Below are 18,603 nucleotides of genomic sequence, written 5' to 3' on the forward strand. Positions count from 1 at the left end.
TTCCTACCGTTGCCCAGAACGCTAAAAATAATAAGAGTTGTACTGGCTTCCCCTCTTGGGTGCTCTACTTTTCCAGTGAACATCCTGGCACATCTATCACTGATAGGATGGAGGACGGTGTCTCTTATGCATACTATCAATAGATATCTATTAACCATAACTGAACATCATCTTGGATGATTCTTTCACCTTCCTCCAATGCCTCCTTTCAAGATACAGAAGACTTCTTCAGAGCTTCTGGGGGGAAATTCAAAAGTACACTCTTCTGACAGCCATCAAACTGATTCCAGGAAAAAGTACTGGGATTTTGTTCACACATTGTTTTGTGCCAGAGAAGACTAGCAGCATCCAACTAATATCTACGGCTGAAACTCATTTATCCCTTTAAATGGTGACGTAAGCTAAAATCTTGGGAGGACTGGCTGACTGTATAACAAATATTTTCCCTAGTTGGGAAATCTCTCGCCTGCCCCCCTGAATAATTTGAGATGCATGGTACTATTTTAAATGCAAATTGCTCACTGCATTTTTAGCTCTAAAGTTATGTGTGGAGGTTTGAGTGTGAAAATCATTGGAAATGTTTGTGAATATCTGGTAAGTTAGAAATTGGTAGCCGGTCACGTCCTTCTCAGTGCCAGCTCTTCTCCTTCCATGTACACACCTATGTTACCGCTTCTAACCCTGATTTTACAATTTGCGGGAAATCTGCAAAGCTGGTAGATTTTCTATAGTAGAAAGTTCGTCTGTATGTGTAAACATTCAAAAACTGTTGTTCTTTGAATTGCGATCAGTCATTGGCATTTGCAGGTGGTAACTTGTAGAAAAGGTTGTTTGTATTGGGCCTTCTGTGTACAGAATATCCAAAAAGCAATATATTGTTCAAAGTTGTAGGATCCATTGTTTCATCCATCCTCAGAGTGTTTCTTGTAGGTAACTTTAAATCACTAACCTCTTTGAACCCTATGTCTTCCTTCTGTGACTTGGAGCCTATCTAATCTTGTCTCCGAGCTACATGCCACATTGGAATTTCTGGGAGTCCCCAAGCACCCCTTCTATGTGGATCATCTAAATCAGCCTGGCTTATTTCTGTGTATAAAGTTTAATCCTGTGAGTTTCTTTTCGATTGGCAATCTAAAGATCAGGCTATATCACTTTTGTGTTTTTTTATTTTTATTTATTTATACAGTCTCTGAACCAGTTTGAGAACTGCTGTGGTCTTCGAGAGGGTGCCATCCTTGTCCTACTGTCTGACATTGGTGAGTGGAGTATAAGGTAATAAAGTAAATTGTGTTTTGGGGTTTAAGTGGGATGAGGGAAGTCTTTGTGTTGGTTGGGAACTAACTGTGTAAGGTTTTTTTTGCTGCACTAGGTTTGGGGAGGGGTTGGTACTGGGTATGTGTTAGAGTGGAAGAGGAGGCAGTGCAGTGTGGAGGGTTTAAGCAATACATTCTTGAGAATAATCAAGGATAGTACATAGATCAAAATGGTACATATTATATTTTAGAAAACCGATTTGGGAGCTTGCAGCAGAAAAACATTTAAAACCTATATGTACACCAGTGATATATTTCAAAATGTGGCATTGTAACTTTGACAGACCATATTTTACAAGTACGTGTTTAGAAAGCTTAATGAGTCTGATTGACTAGCATTGCTTCTATGATTATGTATAAACAAAGGAAATATAAGTCAGTAGAAAACTCACCTAGCACATACTTTAAAAGTGTATGTGTCCCTACAAAACTTGGTACTTTGAAATGAAAAAGTAACAAACTCATAACTTGCTCAGAGGAACACATCTTGGAAGCCTTGCAACTGTTGGGTGTGGACTAATAGCCACTGACTGCCAAGTACCTACACTTGCAAACAAAGGAAGGGAAACAGTTTTGATAAATTGATAAATATGTAGGAAGGCAAAAACACGGAAAGTAAGCCTAATGTAAATAAGGAAGAGGTTCGTGGCAGGGATGTCTGGCCCAGAATAAACAAAAGATGCACAAAACCCTTAGCAAAAGCAAGGAAACCAATTTGTGACTCAAAACAGAAATACCAAGTGAAATACAGTGTATTAAAGAAATTCAGATTAGTGCGTGAAGCATCTGGATGTGGCTCATTTAGAGTACTTTCGTTTGGAATGCTTAAGTTGAAGTAAATCACTTAAAATACTTTTATTCAGTTTGTCATTAACATTGGTGTTAGGATTTCCTCAAAGCCCAAGCCTAAACATCAGACTATCTCCAGCACCTGCACTCGAATCAAAATGTAATTTAGATGTGTGTCCTTGGAGATTTAAGTTTAGAGGATTACGGATGTGTTTAAACACTTAAGCCTCAAATCTAGGAGCAAATGTACACCTAATCTGACAAACATAACCCTTGAGCCTTACTCCCACCATGACAACCACAACAGAAAGCCTTTAAACTGGAACCCTAAACCTAAACTTGCAACTCCAACATGTAATTCTAAATTCAATAGTCTAAGACTAAACTCACAAATGTAGGCTAAGCTCCCTAAACCGGAGCGCTGAGCTTGAACTTCCCGAATCTGAAAATAATTATTGGTACATTAAGCGTAAATTTGCATGCCTAAGCCTTTAAACTTAACCCCTAATCTTAAACATAATTTGACAAAACTGGAGCCTGCAAGTGTTAACTTTGAAGCTTAAATCCCTAAGTCTAAATCTTAAGCATAAAACTCCTAAGGCAAATCTGCTCAACTTATTCCCGAAAACCCATATCTTTACCACTAACTATAACCTTAATTATGCACGCCTAAGCATAACCTCTTAATTTAGACCCATGTTCCTGTACTTTTCAAAACCACCGTTATAAAGAGAACCGTGGAGCAAATTTGCAGTATTCATACTGCAATTTGAATTCATCATTCATATCATTTGAACAAAGTAACATTGCTGTTTAGCACACATTATAGAAACAGAAAAGCATATTGGGAAGAAGACATTCCGAAAAAAGTTCTTTCATTCTCTTACCATGTACAGTCTTTGATGCATAGTTTCGATAATACAATCTTGAACCTGTGACTTATTGCAGTGTGTCACTGAAACCTGCTGTGTCTCACCTACGACCTCAAAGCTTGTCATATTTTAGGAGATAACCCTCTGTTTGCATATACTGTCTTTTCCACTGCCATGTACGAGTCCATACTGCGTTTCCTTTCCTCAATAGACTGTGGTGTTTGACAACTCCATCACCATGCTGTATCTCTCTTTAACACAATAGGACCCTGTGTAATGAATGCTTTTTGATATCTAGAAACCTCTTGTGCACCAGTTGCCTCCAGTTCTATGAAAACTTGCATCCAGTATACCTCAATAATCAGACAGCCCCACAAAATGCATATAAAAGCACCTTTTAATCTACACCCTTGCTAACAAATATTGCTACTAGATCAGCCAAACGTTCGCAACTGGACTCTTGTATAATACAATTTTTGGGGAATCTGTAGTTGCATTAGCCTGTGTTTGCCTTTAACCCGCACATGCTTCAGCCTGATTAAGCACTAAACCTTAGTAAATATTTGTATTCATAAAATTAACCTCTTAAATTGAACTAATCCTATCCTAACTTTAAAACCTACAATACTAAATCCCCAGATCTCAGCCTCATAAAGATTAGCCATTAAGCCTAAACATAAAGGGCCCGATACACGAAGGCAATCTGAGGCAAAAGTCTAACTTTATGACTATTGGTATTCACAGAGGTCATTTACGAGTCATATCTTTACGTCCACAGTCGGGCCGTACTCTCCGGCTCGTATCAGAATCTCCGGCTCGTACCGGAATCTCTGGCTCGTACCGGAATCTCTGGCTCGTACCGGAATCTCTGGCTCGTACCGGAATCTCTGGCTCGTACCGGAATCTCTGGCTCGTACCGGAATCTCTGGCTCGTACCGGAATCTCTGGCTCGTACCGGAATCTCTGGCTCGTACCGGAATCTCTGGCTCGTACCGGAATCTCAGGCTCGTACCGGAATCTCTGGCTCGTACTGGAATCTCCGGCTCGGGCCGGATGAAGTGTAATCAATGATCCGGAACGCAAAGTTTACAAAAAGGAAATTAAGGAACGTGAGATAAATGGTCGACTCTTAAATGAACTCTGTGAAAACCAAAAGTCGTAAAGTTAGACTTTTGCTTCAGATTACTTGGTGAATAGGGCCCAAACTATGTCCCTCTGAATTTGAGACATTTTGGCAAACTGCTATCTCTAAATCAAAAACACAAAGCCCCAACTTTAGTTGAAGGCAAATCCATAAACGTGACTACAGTCTACCAATGGCAATGCTATGACACCGTTTTCTTTTTAGTTGAATAAAGTTCCTTCAACTGGTAGCAACTTTACAGACTTGCCAAGACAGAGAGATCATCAGGGGCCAGTTCATACTTCAGCCTGTTAGTGTATGACACAAAGAATTGGCATGCAATCGTTCTACTTGGTCTTGGAGTGTTTATGGTGTTTTTGAACATGCAAAGGTATCCACTTAGGGCCCGATTTAGAATTTGACTTACGGATTAAGTTCTGTTGCCACGGCAGAGTACTTTACTCCCGCCATGATTAGGGTACTCTGCCCTCCAACTATAGAAATGTCCGACAATCCAACAGACATCTTTTGCATTTTATAGGAACCACCATCACAGCTGTCCCTATAAATGCTTTGAAAGTTTGATGGATGTCAAACTTCCTTTTGTTTTCAAATACAAAAGCCCATAAGTGGGGTTTTGTTTTTGGAATTGAAAGGAGAGGAGGAGAGGGTACTCACTCACCATTGCAGCGGAAAACCCTCTCTGCCCCTTACTGCTCACATATAACGTTAACATCTATGTTCTAGACATTACTCCCATATCTTGATTGACTCACCGCTGGTCGAAAGGACCCTCCTACTAGAAACTTTGGTAACGGCATAAAGAAGGTTGATTTAGAGTCTTGACCTTGCTTTCACTTGTTAAGTTTGCCAATGAGACAGAGGCAATTGTAGTTAAATCCTACATAACCTTCAGGAAAGCTTTTTAAAATGTACTTGTATTTCTAGTTAATGAGAAACCTTACCTGGAAAGATGAAATACATCTTTCAAAACCACTAAACAGTTAAAATATTTCAGAGGCTGATAACCTATATTAACAGAATATGGATTTCAGAGACAAATCATTGCAGAATGGACATCATGGATTGCATCAGTATTGATGAACAGGGGTGATCACCGTCTTAATGTAATGAGCGTAATGCATCTGCTCCCCTTAAACCTTCTCAACTGGTTCACCTTGTATGTCACAGAAATCACCATAACCTCATCAGTCACCTTTGGGAATAGTCTGGAACATTTGGAACACCATTAGAATGGGGTGAATACTTTCTTATGAACTAAAGCTAGCAAGTTGAAATCTCCATGGCAAACTCTTAAGATTTCAGGGCACGTCTGTTGGGGTTCTCAATGTCCTCCCTTCCTCAGCTGTCACTGTTAAATGTGTGCATATACCCTCTGATATATCTTGATGATAAACCCCACCTGCAGATCCAGACAATTCCGAAATTTGATTCACATTGGGGGATGGGTTTGGAAAGCCTAGTAATATTGCTGAATCCCTTGCGCTCATTAATCACTGCATAAATGAGGGATGCTTATTGCTGAAAAGATCAAAACAGACGACTTTAATAGAGGCTTAATAATGGCCGATGCCACAGCCAGTAGATGGTGACAGGAAACCAGGGGTTCTATTTTAATGGACGATTTGCCTCATACTGTTGGTCAACACGGTAGTTAAAAGCTTGAACCATTTAGAACTGATTTCCACATATCTTTGCATGTGGTAATATTTATGTATGTGCGGTGTAGTGTGTGTGTGTGCTTTTTTTTAGTGTGCTGGGTACACGAAAAGGCAGCATTGCTGGGGAGAAGGCACATTAAAGTTGTTGTAAGTGTACCTATTCTCAGTGATCACTAATAGATGAGTGATAGTCATTGAATAAATTAATAAATCTAAAATATAACATTCTGTCTCGTTTGCAGGTGATTTTTAACAAATAAACAGGTATGAGAGCCTTATGCCTCTACTTCCATGTGCATGCTTAACACCATTCAGAAGCATATAGACAGGGAATATACGAGCCCTGAAGAAAGCCGGAAACTTTGGTGGGCTTTGTAACTCAGTTGAAACATATACATAGTAACTATTAGTGAATGGGATGTTTGCACCATTAACTGTCGCCACACAACATAGTTTAACCATGGCATAGGCAACCCGGAAATAAAGAGATATCTTTGAGGCATGCCATAGGGCGGCAGTGCTTAGTTTGTAAAACATTAAGTGCCACAGTCCTCGTCAGGAGGCCACTGCAGCTTGCACCACACATGCACTCTGCCAGAGCTTCCAATGACAGCACCAACACACTACTAATCATCTCACTCTTAAAAGTGTGATTATTTCATGCCCCCAAAGCCATAAAAGATAGCTGGGTGGTAGGTAGTAATATTTTTTTTTATTGTGAATTGAATTAATACGTAGCTGTTGTCCTTATCTCTAAATTGGACTTGCATCGCCACCATGTGCAGACTATCATAAATGCCGGTGCTAACAATTAAGTGCCGGTGCTGACCACCGTAAACCACCAGCTCAAATAAAGCACTGGCCATAGGCATTTTTACAACATAAACTGGATCCCTTCATTTATCCAGATAAGGCAGTTTATATAGAACTCCCAGTCAACACTTGAACCCATTTGGGTAGTATTCAGCTGCGCAAATGAAGGGAAGGTTCCCATGATCAAGCATGCCATTATTGTGTGAGGTGGTCCATGCACCTTTTTGCGTGTTGGTATAGTAACTAGGGAGAATGTGCGTTGGTCCTTAATTTTTTCTCGCTCTAGTTAAGTTTCTACATAAACACGACTGAGGCGGTCATAAATAAAAATAACCTCTGCATTCAGCTGTTATTGATACATGTCACCCCATACTTTGTGACTGGGCAATTTAGCTCATTCAGTGTATACTTTCCACCTAATGTGGTCACACTGTCACCCAACAACCTCTCATCATCATCATCATCAGATATCTCTGTATGGCTATCCTGCATGCAGAAAGGAACGCCTGACAATGCTTATGATTTTTGTCTGTATCTGGTGCCACAAGCTTGCTTAAGTATCACAGGGTGGTGTACTACACATCTTAAAACCTCTAAATAAAATAAATTCTAACGTGCCTAATCTTAAAATTAAACCAATCGCTAAGCCTAAACTCCTATACTTAGGCGTCTGAAAGTAAAGCAAACCCTTGAGCCTAAAACATGAATTCAGGTTTGGGTTATCCAAGTTCTGTCCACTAGGGCCAAACCCATGCATGATTTTCACGATTGGTAGTGATTAAAAAACCCAAATTCGTTTAGATCAATTAAATGTGCTTTGTCATGTTCATGTTCTGAAAATCTGCCCTGATTTTGGCACTTCTGGACCACCTCGGACCCCGCTCCTTTACATGAAGCTTACACCAAAGCTAAAGACTTAACCCTGATCCCCTGAGCTGCAATTCTATACCCTTTAAATTAAACTTCTAAATCTAAATCTGTGATGACGAGGTTGCGTGTTTACCTCATCGGGCAAATACCTGTACCCCTGGGGGAGGCATTTACTGGGTGTAGTAAATGGCTCCTATTACATGTGTTGCCATTGGCTGACCACTTATGACCCCCAAAACGAGCATTCTGAGTTTTTCAAAGTTAGGATTTAACTGTCCCTCTAATAAAGTCCAAAATAAGTGACTTCAGTTACCCATTGCACCATAAAACATCGTGAACTAATACACAGCATGTAAAGCGGCATGGATTAAAAGGCATAGCATGTCCTCACAGGAAGTGTCATTGGTGCAAACATTTAGGCATAACGAGTGCTGATAGGAACCTTCAGGATAATAGAGAACCAGTACATTCTCTGCACCGCTCTCTTGGTAGAGCAAATGTGTAACCAAGGGGTCAGGACTAGAGTTCAAATACTTTGGTTCAAGGCTAATTCTGTGGGAGCAGAGGCCAGTGGGGTGTAATGCAGGATCAGAGCAACAGCCTTGGGTCGTTTTCCGATAAGAGGACGATTTCTCAGCCACACCCAGCCTATGGGAATATACTCCAGTGCAGTGTTTCCCAAACTGTGGGTCCCCAGCTGAGTTTGGTCGGTCACGAAAGTCACAGCAATAAATAAAGATGCTTTTAAATGCTGTATTTAACTTGTCACATTTGCCAGTGATTCAAAAACTGAGGTCAAATGTCAGACTGCTTTATTTTTTTTAACATGGGGGTGGTGGCGTTTACTTTTTTTTTTCTCTGACTGCAAAGTGGGAGGAGTTTATAGAGTGAATTATGTGACAATGTAGGATGTTGTTTTTTGCAACAAAAATAAATACCTGCAAATGGACTGTAGGAATCCAGTAATTGGGGAAGCAAAAACGGAGCACTTTTTTGTAATTGTGAAGTGTGCTGGAAACTGATTTTAATAGGATCAAAACAAATCAAGACTCTTTTTATGATCCACAAATGATACATATTAACAGAAACCAATTTCCATACATTATTATTTGGGTGCTATTTAGTTGTATCCGTAGATCTGTATGTCTATACAAAATGTAGTGGGCATTTCAATGGAAAATGTGCTGTCTGTAAATAACTATGCGCTACCACACTATGCATTAGTTAAATTTAAAAATCGCACGCCCTGCCTCATGTCCATTAAAGGTATGTGGTTTTGGAATCACTGTTCTAGGGATTACATGGAGCACTTTCCAGGAACAAGGGTACATTTTGTTTCACCCTGGTAACTGGTCATACGCACTTTTTCCTTATCACAACAAAACAAAATAATAGGAGTTTTGTGATAGGAAGGGAATGGTAGGGGCCATAAGTTCTGTCTAATGTTTGCGACCTATCCGTTGATTAAGATTAGGGCAGGAACATTGATTAGACCATTGATTAAATGTACTGAGTCCAAATAACCCACGCCTCTTGTTTTTGATCTTGTGATGCTAATGCGGTAATAAAGATTTTTCAACCCACGTGTACACAGCTTTAACAGCTGTTCGATCCCGGATGGTGAAAAATACTAACACCACCTCAGTAGTCACATGACACTACAACATATAGAGCTTTAATATATTGATACTCTGACAGCCTCACAAAAAATTAGTTTGTAGTGAGCCTGTTGATAGTGTTGGTTTCGGAACGACCCCAGTGGTGAAGCATGACACCTCATGTGGGTGAGGGAATCAGTTTGAAGTACCGAGATCACAAAAGCCTACATTTTGTGCCTCTCTTTGTGGACTGCAAGGCATGGTGTATACATCAGTGTCCAGGAGATTAAGCTTTGGGCCAATAATTTTCACTTTGCCCCCTTTTTGTCTTTGCACCAATCTTGATTGAGCCAGAGAGAAGATCACTGCTGGATATTATTTAAAGAATCAAGGCAACTGGGAGTCCTCCAAGATGGCCGTGTGGACGAGAGCTATAATGGCTCCGTTGTCAAACTAAGTCTACTTATCGACACCACCAACCTAGGGACATTAAATGAGTGGGAGTGCACCTGTATTGAGGTAGAGACTGCTCCGGTCTTTTCTGCAGCGCTTGAGATGAAGTTATGGAGCGCTGGCGGACAAGCGATAGAGGTCAGAAGAGAGGCTGCGGTCCTGCCAGAGATCCGCCGGTAGCTGCCGGAGGTGCGGGACCGGAGGTGTGGAGCGAACTTTGCGGGTCTGGCGGCACGTACACGGGCCGTACCTCGAAGCCTGCTGGGACCCCCTGCTTGTGGCGACCTAGTGAGTGATTGCGGCGCTGGGCAGCAGACGCGACGGGTGCTATTTCCTGGGGGCGCGAAGCGATCAGTCGAAGCAGGTGGAGGCTCAGCGGGGGAGAGGCGGTCACCTGATAGAGGCGGAGGGCACCACACCGGATACCCCTTGCTGGATGGGGTCCCCTCGCGGCCCGGACGGCACAGCATTGCAACCACCTGAGAGGCAGTAAATTTAGAGATTGCCTGACTTCAACATGGCGCCCGCAGCAGACGCCATGCCTCGAATGGGCACTGGGGCCTCTCATACAGCTACAGATCTGCACCAGGGGAGGAGTGGCACCCGATCTCCACATCACTAGGGCACCTTACATCACATAGCTCCAGCAAGTTGATAGGGCCAATTGAATATATATGTGGCGTGGGGCCCCCCTGCACTTTGAGAGTTACCGGCAAATGGTTACAGGATGTCTCTAACTCCAAGGTCAGAATCCCTTGCCTGACCCCAAGATGGCTGCCACAGTTTTCCCTACCACCGGACTCCGACTAGACCTTGATCACATCCCCCATCGGCCTATATGGTAGCCCCAGCTCCCTCTCTGACTTGTTTTTACTCCCTCCCCCCACCTCCTTCTTTTACCTCGACCCTCATAACCTATGTTTTTCCCGAACGTTGAGACCTGAGCAACATGGCTGATGCCCGGTGGAGTTGCTAGACAACTAATGAGGAGATTGGCCCTGGTTTCCCCCTCGACCGTCACCTACCCAGCCGGACATTGGACACAGTTCTCCCTCGTCTCCCTGCTGTGGCTCCTTCTTCCCCTCCTTTCCTACAAATTCTCTCAACCTCGTTGTTTATTTACTGTATCTTACTACGCTATTGTAACTGATGTAATTTGTAACGCAATGCTCCTCTGTTATAGAGCTCTGATACCTCCGGGTCTAGCCAGCGCTATGTAATCTTTTTGATGTACCCTGTAATGCAACAATCCTCTGGTTAAGCGCTCTGATACCTCCGGGTCTAGACAGCGCTGTATAACCTTTCGCAAATCAAATCAACTAAAAACTGGTTTTCCTGAACGCTGAGACCTGAGCAACATGGTGGATGACCGGTGGAGCTGCTAGACAGCTAATGAGGAGATTGGCCCTAGTTTCCCCCTTGACCATCACCTACCCAGCCGGACATTGGGCACAGTTCCTCCTAGTCTCCCCGCTATTACTCCTTCCTCCCCTCCCTCCTACGAATTCTTGAAACATTGTTTATGTGTACTGTATCTTACTAAGCTCTTGTATCTGAAGTAACTTTTAACGCAACGATCCTAAATGTAAAGCGCTCTGATGCCCTCTTGGGTCAAGTTCGCGCTATATAAACTTTATAAATGAAATAAATAAATAAATAAAATAAAATATGGCACCACGCCAGGAGGGATGCAGAAGCAGGGTGCCACAGAACGGGAAATGCAAGTGTAGGAACTTTAGTCTGTAGCATCTGAGCCCTTGCAAGGTTTGGGTGCATTATAAAATGGACCTAGTGGCAGCTCTTCCAGTGAACGTGTGTAGAGTAATGCACGCGCCAGCTAGAGCATCTGAGTCTGTACCAAAGATCTGCTGAAGACAGTTGAGGTAGGATCAGCCCTTCATCAGCTATCAGACGTTCTGCTTCCAGACAGTCGCGGGGTGATGCCAGTGCGGCGTTAGTAAGGAGTAAGTGTACGCAGAAGTGTAGAGGGCATGGGTAGAGGGGAAATTGAGGGAGAGTAGGACTTCTGCTGTAGCAAGTGGTTAGTGGGTGATGGAAGGAGGAAGCCAGGAGTGGATACGTGGATGTGTAGAAGGACCAGAGCAGAGCAGAGAAAGGGAGAAAAGGAAGAGAGGAAGAGAAAGATACAAAAAATGAAAACGGAGAGTGGGCTATAGAGGCAGGAAGTGTTGAGTGGGGAAGAAGGGGCACAAGTTAGTATCAAGATTAGTCTTCCTTTCTCTTCGGCTGTGCTATTGGGCATCCCTGACATTCAGCAGTGCCAGTTGCAGGTCTCTAAGAAAACTTTGCCCGCCTGCGCTTATTTATTTATATTTACACATTATGCACTGGATGTCAGTGCTAGGTAAACGCTTTTCTTCAGAGCTGTGACAGTCCCATTGCCTATCATTGTGTGACATTTCCTCTTATTTGTTTTGCAGCGTCAGCTCTCCGGTATCTGCATGAGAATCGCATCATCCATCGAGATCTGAAACCAGAGAATATCGTCCTTCAGAAGGGGCAGCAGCGGGTGAGGCCGGTGGTGGTGCAGAGGGAAGGATGTGGGGCAGACACGTTTTAAGGCATGGTCAAAGTGGGCCCCCTGATAGAACCAGTTCTGTGCTGCAGATTCTTGCCCTGATGACCTTGAATAAGTCTTAAACAGATTTTTTAAATATCGTTTTCCATTGATTTATTGTTGCTGTGGGTGATGTGTGAGAATCTATTACAGACAGTTTGCTGAAAAATATGTTTGTTTCATGCAGCATCCATAAAAATTATTTTAGATCACAACAGGACCGCACATGTAAGAAATGGGACGGTGTCGCCCAGATTATTTGCTGTAATATTAGTGAGCTGCTGCTGTGTTACAATATTGAAAAGACACATCACTATCTCTAAATATTAGATGTACACATATTAAGAATTTGGACAAGTGTGACAGTGTGCTGCCAGTCCAAAGAGGGCATGAGAGAGCTGAAATTGGATCATAAATTCACAGCTGTTCTGAACAGGGGCTCCCAAAATCTGTTTGCCCCAGGGTCCCCAAAATCCTTAAGATGTCCCTGGGGTGGTTGTCATGGGAGGAGCTGGTTGGGACTATCTCTTTGGAATGCCGGAGCACTGCCAGTGTTGGGACTTTATCTAGAACAAAGCAAAGACTTACCAGATTCCATTAATCTCCCTGCCACTGCCCATCTTTACTGAGATCCTTAATCCATCTGGGGTCTTATGTACTGCCATGATACAACATTTCCAGTAGCAAGTTACGAGCCAGCCATAAAAATCATTTGGTACCAGAGTGAATAGATTTCATTCAGTAAATAGAAAAAGGATTAGAGCTCAAATATTTCCCTGTACCTTGCCTACTTGGTTAATATTCATGAAGACAACTATTTGTTAAGTCGCCCCTTTTTATGTCTCGCCTGAGCCAGCGCATGCGCAGCTCTGGCGAGACATTTAGTAAGTGGGCTTTTAACAGTCCGACCAGACCCTTTTGCTGGCCTCCAGCTTGCGGTTACGCATGTGAGCACGCGCACAGCTGCCATCTGGCTTTCCTCGCGGCACCCTTACAGTGTGTCTCACTCCGCCCATCCCCCACCACAGAGCGCGTCCCCGTGATCGTGGTCACTTTCGCTTTCACGGCCGCCCAGGCAATGCTTGTTGCTTCTTACAAGTGTGTCGCTTCACAAGCGGTTGAAAATTGACATTTGCTGCGTTTCATGGCTAGCAAGAAGTCTCTCCCAAGCCCGTTATTCCCCCTCGTATGCCTGTGCAGCTTGCTGAATGGCGGGAATGAATTAAAATCCTTTCAAGCCACAGATAGGTGTAGAATTTGCGAGTGTGAGGAGGTCCCCTAATATACTAATTTAATATGCATGTGTATCGTATTTGACAGTAAGCAACAAATTAACATGTAACCTCGCTAACTGCTGTCCCAGGAGACACGCTTCAGGAAGAGATGCCGAGGCGCAGCAGGCAAGCCCGGCCAGCAGGGTCTTCATGTAAATGTCTGGCTCCATGACTCCCTCTGCATTGCATGTACCATGCACATGTAAATGTAAATGTAAATGTTGTAGACTTGTAAAGCGCACAGCTGCCCCAGCAACGGGGCGTCCCGGCGCTGTAGACCGCTGGGGAACCCGTCCTGGCTATCCCTGTGAGATGGTCCCTTTCTGTGTATCTCCAAGGTGAAACCAGGCATCCCTGGCGTCTGTGGGGGGCCGTTGTAGAGATGAGGCAAGCTTAATGCCCAGAGTTGCCGAGTGTGTCCCTGGTTAGTGTAGGTACCGAGGCGAGAATTATCGAGTCCGTTTTGACCCTGGTCCACGACCCTGCCGCGTCGGGAATTGAACCCTGGTCCCTGGCCGATTCTCTGCTTACGGGTCTGCCGCCTCTAACCAGTGAGCCACACCTCTCCACATGCGCCAGGCTATTGCGAAAACCCTTGACTGTGAACAATACACATGAACCCCAGCTCGTTGTTAAAAACTGGATCCTCTGATATCCGTAAAAAAACATTTTCAAAAGAAATAGCATCGCTAGATGTGTAACAGACACTTAGGTCCTGAATTTTATGTGTAGTCTAGTGGATGACGTATACAAGTCACGTCGGCATAGTGTAGCTTCAACAATATCCACCTCTCCTATAAAGATTTGGAGTAATAAATTCAGAAGTGGTGATCATTTTCCAGGTACAGTGTTGGACCGTCCTGTCAGGGAATCTGGTGCTGCTGTGGGATGGGCCAGCTTGAAAGGACCAGTGTGTATTTTTGTTTTTGGGTCACGTAGACAGAATAAAAGAAATGGCTTCGCACACAGTCATATTATGAAGATATTGTGATATGTCAATCCTTATCTAGCTAGCTGTTGCTTCTTCAGATTTAGGGTCATTGATTCTGTATAAATCAATTTTAAATTGAAAAACATGTGAAAGGTGTATTATTTGGAGGTCCTGGTTTAGTCAGAGCATCTAAAATTGGGCAGATTTGCAACCGGGATGTGTTTGGCCTCATCTGGGATTTTTCACACTTGCAACTTAATACACCATCTGCTGCACAATTTGTAGATTTCAGCAAAACAATTGGTTCTAGTTCAACTGGATCAAAAGTTACTTTAAAAACCACAAGAAGTGGTTCTGCATCTTGACTAACCTTTTCGAAACGTTAATTGGTCACCTTTCAGTTAACAATTGCTGCATTCAGGTAATAAACCTGTGCTAGCCCAGGTGGTATTAATCTATGATAAAATGGCAGACTAGCAAAACAATACTGCCAGAGAATGTGCTGTGTGATGTCACATAATTAGACTTTTCCTCCTGCGCCATTCAGTCAGCCCTGCCATATCAATTACCTCCCAGTGATGCATAATCGCCAGTGTCCTTGGTACCAGGTATGTGCAACATAAACTAAGAGATCCGATTTGAAATATTAGAAATAGACTGTGTCTCAGCGCATTGTATTACAAAGCTGAGAGAGCCTGCTGGAATGGGACAGATCAGGCCACACCTTCCCACCCTTGCGTGGCACTGCTGTGAAAAACAAGTCATTCCTAATACATGATCTGTAGATGTTCGCTCCTGTGAATGTGAACAGACGCCATATATCGCGTGTATTTGCTAGACTGTGTTTAAGCTTTGCGATTATGATCAATGATTTCCTACAGCAGTTGCTGGTGAGGGGAAAAAACAGGCCTCGCGCTCGCAATGCCCACAATGCACCGTTGTCTCCCTAAACACTGGCAGCAAGGAGGCATATCCAATACAGTATTCGTTTCTTCTTTCATTCACGACAATGTCACACACAGTCCCCCGGATGCTGAAAATAGCATCATCCGCCCGGTTCTAAGGATACAGGTACCTGGGCCGATCCATCATGCTTTGTGTGCTAATGATAGACTCATGCAAACGAGGCAGCATCAGCGGCGTGAGGCGGCGAGCATGAAAGGGCGTGAATCAACTGTCACCGGCAGGGCCAGACTGGGAACCAAAACCGGCCCCTCCGCGGGGGTTGGGGGTGCCGCCAAGCTCTTTGCCAGGGCCGGTTTTCGGCCGATTTTGTTACAGGGCCGATTTTGCAGCTATGCTGCAAAAACGGCCCTGTAACAAAAACGGCCCCCACCCATGCGGTGCACCGGGGGAGTGCCGCTGCCCGCGTCCCGCGCAGGGGGACATCAGCAGGGCAGCCTTCTAGTGGCCGCCCGTCGGAGCCTCCCCCCTTGTTCCGCCTCGCGTGAGGCCGCACCTCGGGGAGGGGAGGCCCCCAATGGGATTGTCCGGGGGAGGCATGCCGCTAGGGTGGGCGAGGCTAGCCCCCCCTTTTTAGGCGCCTCACCCCCTCTGTTCGTCCTCTGCTTCCAGCGTCACTGTTGTTTGCTAGGCGCCAGGGCCAGATGACATTTAAGTGCATTGTGTGCTGGAAACTAAGGAGCGGGTCCATTTAGTAAGCACAAGGAGCTCGGGGGCGTTCCTAGCTCTAAAAGGAAAGTTGAGACAACCAAGTTAACTTTCAGTGCAAGGCCACATTTGGTGGGGCAATTACAGGCGTAAAGCATTAAGCCAGACAGCCCTGGGAATTAGGCAGGCGTACGATTTAGCTCAGATTTTGTTCAAACTGAGGGAGAGCATATCGACCACAAATAATTGTGGAACCAGAAACAGCTTTACAAAGCAATGCTGTAGATTTCCGGTAGAATGCTGTATGGATAGGCTTCAGGGATAAGGCCATGACCTTTCTGGAAGGGGCATTCTTCTTCGACCTGTGTCGAACTGGGAAAGGAAGTAAGGAGGGCTGGATAACTCTTTATTCTACCTGCGTTGGCACATCTTGCCAGGAGTGATTGTCAAAGGTTTTGCCTTCAGCCAGCCTAGGTTAACACCCATCCACTCCAAGCTAATTGTTCATGGTGGTATTGGGCCGCATTTACACAGCCCAGTATTTGGCCCCTGGGGTTGTCAGTGTCGTGAATTACTAAATTTCACTGAACTGGAGGTGTGGCCGGGTTTTACACGAGCAGAAGTTTGGGAGTGCAAGACTCCACCTAGGGGGTGGCTGGCTGAATCTGATGAACTACTTCAAACGGTTCACAGCACTGCACGTGGGAGAGTGTCAATGACCTGTGCATACTTCAACCAGACACCCGTGAATGGCATGCCCTCAGCTACATGGTAATAATTGAGAGAGCGACCATACCTCTTGAATTTGCTTTTAAACTTTCTAGTAATGGAAAGGGCTTAACACCTTCTGAAATGAGCATGACCAGAGATGTGCTGCTCTCCACAGACATTTGACAGGTTAATGGGCAAGGCTGGCGGAAAAGCCAGATGTAATGTCGTCATTTAAGGCGGACGTGAACCAGGTATTGGCAAGATAGAGACACTGCCAACTATGAAGATGTCAACGAAATCATCACTGGGGCTCACAACATATTATTTGATAAAATAAGAAGTTTCATTTTCAAGCCACGATGTCGGTGCAACGAATTACCTATAGCACAGCAACACCGGTATAACAAGGACTGTAGGCAAACCTATTAACTCCTTTCAGCAGCAATAAAGTCCAAAAGCTAGCTTCTATTCAACAAGCAAGGAAATTGGTTACGCTGTCCCAGTGGAGAGTACGAAAAGATTGGGATAAACAGCGGGACTAGTATAAGAATATCGTCAAATTTAATGTAACTTTATTTGCAAGTAGAAAGGCTAAAACGAGGAGATGTTGCTAAGATATGGGTCAGTTTGTAGTAAACAATAGGATAATAAGATGTGAAAGGAAGAAAATTGAGATACCCGTGATGTCAGCTTGTGTTTTTATACGTAGGTAAAGTGGTTAACTCACACGTTACCTTCACCCTGCTATTGTGCTGTAGCTGTTGGGAACACAATTCCAAGCCAGGAAGGCACCTAATTTGGCCAAGTGAAAAATCTTAATAGGATTGCAGGTCCATAAGCGCCTATTTCACCAATGCCTTGTTACCCATGCCATATTTTCCAGCCTGAGAAATAGTTAGGTGCTGCTCTTCTCGCTCAGCTTCTCCTTGGAGCCAGGGAGGTGGGAAACGTTCACAAGTTTGGTCCTCGAGCTGAGAGATGTATTCTTCGGCAGCTCAGTCAGCCATATTGGCTTTATCCGGAGTCATGATAAAAGCCGCCATTTAGCAGTTACGTTAAAATGTTTTGTCCTGCCGAGAAATCATGCACCCCTCGCAGCAGCAGCAGCAATTCAGGAATCATGACGCTATCTATACATCACCTTTGTAGACAAAGTGGAAATCAAAACCTTCTTCGTGCCAGGATATGAAGGGAATCGATGGATTGACGAATTCAGCTATGGTTCAGTTCTGGCTCCATATGTAGGTGCTAGATCTTCCCATATTACGTTAGGAAGATCTGCAGGGGCATCGCAAAGAAAGTTAGGAACACCAGTAACGTCTAAGCTGAATGGCAGTGGGGCAAAAAGACATCCTTTGTTAGTCTGCCCTGGGCTCCTGAGTAATGTTGCAAATTAATGCCGTCATTTACGGGTTGCAGAACAGGACCCATAATTTAGCCCACTAAAAGCTGGCTCGCAGGGGCAGGGCACCTATAACAGCGAAGGGAGGAAGGGGGGCTCTGGCAGCGACGAAAGCCTCCCCAGAGCTGTGGCGGAGTTACAGGGCGATCTGGAGGCAGAAGGGTACAGTAAGGGTACCTCTGCGACAGGCGGTACAGTAAGGGTACCCCTGTCCGGCACAGTAAGGGTGCCCGAGCCAAGGTCCGGGAGCCAAAGGAGGTTCTGCGAAGACCGCGACGGCGCCCCGTTAGTCCTTCGGGCGGTTGGGGGGCCTGACCAACCGGGGGTGTGCCACAACACGCTCCGCCCCCGTCAAAAGGGGCGGGAGTATGAGACAGATCACGTGATCCAAAGGATGATCTGAAAATATGTGCCGCACTGCAGGGCATCGACCCACCGTGCGTGCTGGCTCGACAGGCGGGCGGAGCAGCGAGGGGCTGCTTGCCCTGGATCGCCCGTAAGATAACCCACTTATCGTCATACTTATGTTGTATGAAATAAACCTGCAGCAGTTCTTCACCCACAATGAAAGTGTCAGTGTTAT

The 18,603-nt window shown here is 44.5% G+C and overlaps 1 protein-coding gene across 1 annotated transcript in view; it reads left to right on the plus strand.

Annotated features, from left to right (window-relative positions):
* Positions 1-18,603, plus strand: part of IKBKB (inhibitor of nuclear factor kappa B kinase subunit beta) — a 432,685-nt gene that overhangs the window by 192,275 nt on the left and 221,807 nt on the right. The window contains exons 5-6 of the mRNA XM_085634081.1: positions 1,187-1,256; positions 11,955-12,043. Of these exons, the coding sequence (XP_085490207.1) occupies positions 1,187-1,256; positions 11,955-12,043 (159 nt within the window). The remainder of the gene's footprint in view (positions 1-1,186; positions 1,257-11,954; positions 12,044-18,603) is intronic.

The sequence above is a fragment of the Triturus cristatus genome, chromosome 11, assembly GCF_964204655.1.
Source record: "Triturus cristatus chromosome 11, aTriCri1.1, whole genome shotgun sequence".
In the NCBI taxonomy this organism is placed as follows: Eukaryota; Metazoa; Chordata; class Amphibia; order Caudata; family Salamandridae; genus Triturus; species Triturus cristatus.